Here is a 6,862-nt window from a genome sequence, read left to right as displayed (position 1 = left end):
CCAGGCCCCCTCTGTCCTCTTCCCCCAGAATCCACTGCCCCCGAACCCTGGGATGTGACTGTGCCTCGGCCTGGACTTCATGTCCCATGCCCAACGATAGCCAGTATATTTTATCGCTGTTTAATTCATTGATACCCCCCGCCTTTCTCCCCTGCAGCTGCTCGCATCAGTGTCCTCTCCTCCAGTTTAACCTCATAGCAACCTTGTGGGGTAGGCTCGGCTGAGAGGCCCTGGGTGGCCCAAGGGCACCCAGCAAGCTTCCATGCCGTGAGGGGGGGCTCGAGCCTGCCTCAGAGTAGGCCTCTGAGCGTGTGGAGAGGGCTGCTTCTTGCCACGAAGGAGGTGTCCCATTTCTATCTTGCACGTCCCCCAAGAGTCTCAGGGCAGCACATGTGGGGTCCTCCCCGCTTCCATTTTATCCCTCACAACGGCCCTGCAGTGTAGGCTGAGCTGCAAGACGGCGACGGGCCCCAGCTCGGCCAGTGGACATGGCGGCTGCGAGGAGCTGTGTTGTTCGGCTGCATGGAAATCAGCCCTCTGCACAGACCCCATCCCGGGAGGGATCATATGATGACCCTGTGCCTGTTTGTGCCTCTGGACACAGGCAGAGAAGACTCCCGCCAGAGCGAGGGGCACGAGGTGCCAGTTCCCATGCGGAGCTTGTGCTGAGGAGGAGGAGCCCCCGCCGGGCAACGTCCCTGCCCCCCCGCCCCCCGCCAGAGGGGCTCTGCTTTGGGACTCCACGCTCTTTGGGGACCCCTTCCCCGAGTCTCCGAGGGCCTTGCTCGTGTGATTGCTGTTTGCCTCAGCAGGGCCCCCCCACCCCGTTTAGTGAACAGATCTTACCGGCATGGGAGGGGCTTTCCAGCACTCTCTGATCTTTCGATTCAGGTGGGGTCGCCGTGGGGGTGTGAAGCAACAGAACAAAGTTTGACTCCAGCCGGGCACCTTTGAAAGCTTCTACCCCCCAGAATTAAACTTTGTTAGTCTGAAAGGTGCCACTGGACTCAGACTTCATTCTCTTACCTTTCATTTGCCCTTTTTTAACCAGGCTGGTTTTGCGTGTGGCTGGCTGGGTTCACAGAACCATAAGAGTTGGACGGGACCTCCAGGGTCATCTAGTCCAACCCCCTGCATAATGCAGGAAGGTCACAAATGCCTCCCCCTCGACTCCTGCAGTGACCCCTGTTCCACACCCAGAAGATGACACAAAACCCTCCAGAATCTCCAGCCAAACTGGCCTGGGGAACAATTGCTTCCTGACCCCAACGTGGCGATCGGCTTTTCCCTGGGCGTGTAAGAAAGGGCCACGAGAACTAAGCCCTGAGGCAACCAGTGTTCCCTCTAAGATGAGTTAGTGTGAGCTAGCTCACAGTTTTCTAGCCTCTGGCTCACACATTTTTGTCTTTGCTCAGGAAGGGGGGCTCTAGAGAGCAAACTAATGTATGCAGGAGCCAAATCGCTCGCTCACAACTTTAATGCCAGGAGCTCACAAAGTACAATTTTTGCTCACAAGACTCCACAGCTTAGAGGGAGCATTGGAGGCAACCCTTCCTGCCCTCCCTCTCGTGACCTGTTGGTTAGGGCTTGTGGTCCCCTTCTAAAAAAGAGAAAAGCTGGGGGGGGGAGTCTCTGTAGGCTGGAGGCTCCCCCCCCCATTGAATCTGCGACAGTCAGCCGTGGTTTCTTGCAGGGGAGGGGGGGGTGCCCTGCCGCTGTGCCTCCTAGCTGCCCCCTCCCCCTGGCGTGGGATGCCTGGCACAGCCTCCCCTGACTCCCCTCTTCTGCGCCTTCCGCCTAGGAGCCTCCTGCCGCGATCTCGCCCAGCAGCCGCGATGGTGCACCCTCCGGGCCCTCGTCCCGTGGCGGCTCTCGCCCAGCTGGTCTGCCTGCTCCTGGGGCTCCCGGCCACAAAGGGCTACATCCACGCCGTAAGTGTCGCCTCGCCAGCCTGGGTGCCGCAGGCCCCATCCCCTCCCAGAGAAGCCCCTGGAAGGCAGGGCGGCCTGCGCGGCGGGGAGGGCCTCTGGTCGCTGAGCCCAGCCTCTGGTGCACCGGTGAACCCGTGCCGCTGCCTGCCGCTCCATCCGACCGCTTGCTTATCGAGGTCCGTCTCGTCTGCGCAGGCTGCCAGCGGCTCTCCAGGGTCTCAGGAGGCAGAGAAAAGGTCTCTCCCATCAGCCCCCGCCTGGTCCTTGAACTGGGGATGCCGCCGGGGATTGAACCCGGGACCTTCCGCAGGCCCAGCGGAGGCTCTTCCGCCACAAAGGCACAACCCCCTGCCGGCTGAAATCTAATCTGATGCAGCTTCCGCAGCAATGGACCTCCTTGTGTGCAAGAAAACCCCTCCTGTCCACAGGATCGGCACTCTTGGGCCTGGTTCACGGGCTGCTCCCGCCTGCGGCCGCCCGAGGAAGCATTTGGGTGCGGCTGGCCAAACATGCCTTTGTATGTGGCCACGGAGAAGGGAGGGTGCTGGGCTCTTGGAGGCCTCTGCTCTCTCCACACGGGGGCGCCTCCTCTGAGCAGGAAGGGCTTTCGAGCAGGTACAAGGGGGACTAAAAGTAGGTCTGAGTTGGCCTGCTGGAGGGTTAGTGAGGTATCAGAATGTGCATAGCCCCGCCTTTGCCTTCTAGTCCAAGGCAGCTTGCAATTCTAAATTTAAACCACCCAGAATACAATACCCACCCCCTTCCCCTAAAGGAGCCTGCAGCACCTGTTGGAGCTTCCGGCAATGGAGGTCCGCTCACCTTCTCAGGGGTCTGCTGTGGCCGCAGTGGAGGATGCCGCGGGGCCACTTTGAGCCGGGAAACAAGTAGTAGGGGGCAGCCGGCAGGTCAGAGTAGGCCCACGGGGGCTTAGTGGGGGAAGGGTCCTTTAGATATGTGGGGTCCCAGGCCACAAGGGACCTCAGTGGTCAGAGCCAGCACCTGGAATTGGACTTGGACACAAACTGTCAGCCAGTGCCGCAGGCGAGAGATGTTCCCATTGCCTGGCCCCTGCTGGCAGTCACGGGGCTGCCGTATTCTGAGCCGGGGGCCGTTTCTGGGTTCCCTTCAAGGGCAGCCCAATGAAGAGCGTGTTGCAGTAGTCCAGCCGTGAAGGTATAAAAGCGGGGATCGGCATGGCCAGGTCGGCTGGGCCTAAGGAAGGAGAGTGTTGGCAAACCAAAGGCAGCGGGATAGAAGGCGCGCTCGGCCACTCTGCTAACCTGCTATTCAAACACCACGGCCAGGTCCTTGAGCACCTCCGAGCTCTTACCTGCTCCTCAAAATCCAACTCCATTCCACCCAATCCCTCTAAAAACATCGGCCCTCCCAGCCAGTTTTACCTCTTTCTTGTCTGGATTCATCTTGTCCTGCCTTGGCCATGTGACCACAGCCTCCAGGCACCGGTTCAGAACCAAGCTGAACGCATCTGGAGGCCTGGATAAGGACATGCCGAGCTGGGCTGCCGTCATCTGCATGTTGATGGCGTCCCATTCCAGAGCTTAGCCCGTCTGGGGCCTCGGCTTCCCCTGCAGAGAGGATTTAGGCTGGGCTTTAGGCACTGAACGTGGTTCAGAGGCCGTAATCAGCTATACCCAGATAGCTGGAATTGGTTACCTCTTGCAAAATGGGGAGGAGGAGATTTTTCTACGTCTGGGTGGGACAGGTAGGCAGAAGTCCCACCCCTTCCTGTCCCTCGCCAATCCCCTGTATGCTTGTGGGGGGTGGGTGTCGGTTGGTTGGTCTGTGTGTTGTCATGAGAACCTGTCTTGGGAGGCTGTCCAGGTCTCGGAGTCGACTTTGAGTGCCAGCTGGCTAAATTGGTGCATGTCTGGGGAGAGGGTTTGTGCTTTCAGGGGGGAAGGCTGGTCGTTCTTTCTCAGGAGACTTTGGATGTCTCGGGAGCCCGTGAAAAAACCAGGCTAGCGTGGTGGATGCTGCAAGAAGAGACCGTAGCTGTCTCGAAGCCCACTTTCTGAGGGAAACGGGGGAAGGGTCCGTTGTTTCCAAGAGGCGCTCCCCTTGACACGATGGCGGTCCTGAGAGTGTGGGGAGGCCAGCCTTCCCTCGAAACCAGGAGCCTGGCAACGAACCCTGCGCCCAAGAGTTCGGACCTGAAACCTTCTAGCTGGAGAGTGCCCAGCAAAAGCTGGGTGTGGTCTTGAAAGAGTTTTGGGGCACGTTACTTCACCTCCTTTCTTCTCCTATCCCCGCTAGTGAATGAAAGTGGCTGTCTTTCACCCGGTTTCCCCAGTGTCTCTCATGGAAGAACAGATGTGAAGAGAACAGTCGTGAGACTCTGACCCACAGATCAAGCGGTCAGCAAGACTTGCAGAGGATGTTTTCCGTATATTATGGTCAACAAGCACGACAACACCATAAACACATTCCTTCACATCATAAGAAAATCCTGGTGTGAAAATACATCCTCAACGTCGTCGTCTCCGGATTATATAACATTGTTTCAAAATTGGATCCTCCTCAGGAAATATTAGAACAGTACAAAAGCTCTCTTGCTCACAAAGTGCTTTACAAAAAATCAGGAAAGATAATACATTTGGATCGGACGCTGATCTCAATAAGTATTCAGGCTCAGATATGCCACTAAACCTCTAATGGATCCCAGGCGCCTGTGATATAATCCGGAGATGACGACGTTGAGGATGTATTTTCACACCAGGATTTTCTTATGATGTGAAGGAATGTGTTTATGGTGTTGTCGTGCTTGTTGACCATAATATACAGAAAGTATCTTCTCTGGAAGACTTGTTGACTGCTTGATCTGTGGGTCAGACTCTCACGACTGTTTTCTCTACATTTGTTCTCTGATCGGGAAGTGATTGTCCACACTTGTCTTGTCATATGGGAGAGCAGCCTTTTGCAGGCTTTTGGAGGAGAGGCAGAGACCATTCTGGTCACACGACACAGCAGCTGGCCTTCGGTCTTCCCAGTGGGTGGGGGAGGCCTCGGCTAGCAGGCCTGGCCAGGTGGAAACCTTCCGGCCGTCTGCTTTGCTTCAAGTAGGTACAAGCAAAGGCTTTCTCCTGTAAACCTTTGGATTGGTATAACTCTTTCACTGCCCCCCCCGCCTGTTACTGCCCAAAATGATATAATGAGATAGTAAGGTGCCACGTCTGCCAAATCAGAAGGCTTCTGCCTGCTCCAGAATATTGGAAATAATTTTGTTCAGATTAGGAACCACCCACCCACCCCCGGTCTCCTCACTCCTCCGTGGGGGTGTGTGTGTGTGCAGGTCTGGCCCTGGAGATTCCTGGGGCCTCCCGGGCTGAGCCTCTCCCCTGCCTTGCCTCCAGGGCCTTCTGGTGGAAGTGAAGCCCGCCAACGCCTGCCAGCCCGTCGAGGCCCCTCCGGAGGCATCCAACACAAGCGGCTTCATTGCCCTCATCCGGAGATACGACTGCCACTTTGATGCCAAGGTGGGTTGACCTGGAAGGGTGGTGTTTGTGCCAGGGCACTGTGAGGGCGCTGGGATCCGGAGTCTGGATCAGAGCCCGGTGGGCAGCCCTGGCTCGTCAGCTGGACTCTGAGCCCTCCCCCACCCCCACGCGCGCACAGCCTGGGTCCTGCCGTGCTCCCCCTCCCTCTAATGCCTCCTCCCTCCCCGCAGGTGTACCACGCCCAGCAGGCTGGGTACGCGGCCGCCATTGTGCACAATGTGGGTTCTGACGACCTGCTCCACATGGTCTGGGATGACGGTCAGTGAGGGGGGGAGGGGGGCCCTTTCTCTCCCAGACTCCACTGGGCGGCAGCATCCACCCACCCTTTCCGTGCCTTCCTGACCCGCAAACTCTGTCTCGTTCTTGTTTCCTCTAGAGGAACTCCGCAAACGCATCACTATCCCTTCCGTGTTCATTGGGGAGAGCGCAGCCAAATTCTTGCGCAATTACTTCACCTATGAGAGAGGGTAGGAGCTACCGCGGAAGGCGGGGCCCCTTGCTCGGGGTGTGTGTGTGTGTGTGTGTGTGTCCCCGTCCCGCCCCTGAGACAGATTCCAGGGGGAAAGATTTATTGATTGAGTGATTAATTGATTGAACTCACTTGTACCCCGCCTTTCTCACCAGTGGGATCCAAAGTGGCTTACATCATTCTCCTTTCCTCCATTTTATCCTCACAGCAGCCTTGTGAGGTAGGTCAGGCTGACAGTGTGTGACTGGCTCAAGGTCACCCGGCAAGCGTCCATAGCTGAGCAGGGATTCAAACCTGGATTTCTCCGATCCTAGTCCAAGAGTCTATTTATTTATTTATTTTTCAACTTCCCTGCCCTCCCTGCAACACAGGCTCAGGGCAGCTTACATTCGATAAAACATTGTACGTAGTATATAAATAACCATTAAAATCCGGTAAAATCATCATAAAACAATTCAAATCAGAATCTAACTGCTATGCCACGCTGGCCGTTATGCACAGTGCGGTGTGATATAATTACTGCCCTTCCTCAGCTGTGTCGCACATTCCGGTAGTCGTGTGGGGAAGTGGTCCCACACAGCGACTTCAGGCCTCCCCCGTGCGATAAAAGTGATGCGCAGGGGCCAGCTGAAGAAACCCAACCGTCAGAACTACGGGACAGTCTACTGTGAACCTATCAGACCTGGGAGTCTTCCTGCAGCCCCAGAGCCTCTGCTGAAAAAGTCCCCAAGTCGTCTTCTGCTGCCTCCCGAAGAGCTGAGCCGAGCCGGGCCTTCTCCTCTGGGTCTTGTTTTGCCCTTTATTCCACCTTTCTTACGCTTCACAAAATTCAGAGAACCGTTAACCGTGAAGGCCCGTCTGGTTGAAGAAGACTAAGGCTAAGACCCTTTGACAAGGGCGGCTCTTTGAAATGCCCCCCCCCCCCCCCGCACCGCCGCCTTCCTTTC

The 6,862-nt window shown here is 56.8% G+C and overlaps 1 protein-coding gene across 1 annotated transcript in view; it reads left to right on the top strand.

The window, feature by feature from the left end:
• Nucleotides 1-4,018: 4,018 nt before the first annotated feature.
• The window catches only part of RNF167 (ring finger protein 167), an 8,980-nt gene continuing 6,136 nt past the window's right edge, over nucleotides 4,019-6,862 (top strand). The window contains exons 1-4 of the mRNA XM_015427898.1: nucleotides 4,019-4,141; nucleotides 5,303-5,425; nucleotides 5,617-5,704; nucleotides 5,823-5,913. Coding sequence (XP_015283384.1) covers nucleotides 4,019-4,141; nucleotides 5,303-5,425; nucleotides 5,617-5,704; nucleotides 5,823-5,913 — 425 coding nt within the window. The remainder of the gene's footprint in view (nucleotides 4,142-5,302; nucleotides 5,426-5,616; nucleotides 5,705-5,822; nucleotides 5,914-6,862) is intronic.

Source organism: Gekko japonicus, unplaced genomic scaffold (genome assembly GCF_001447785.1).
Source record: "Gekko japonicus isolate JY-2015 unplaced genomic scaffold, Gekko_japonicus_V1.1 scaffold761, whole genome shotgun sequence".
Lineage (NCBI taxonomy): Eukaryota > Metazoa > Chordata > Lepidosauria > Squamata > Gekkonidae > Gekko > Gekko japonicus.
This window is presented reverse-complemented; position numbering and strand designations above follow the sequence as displayed.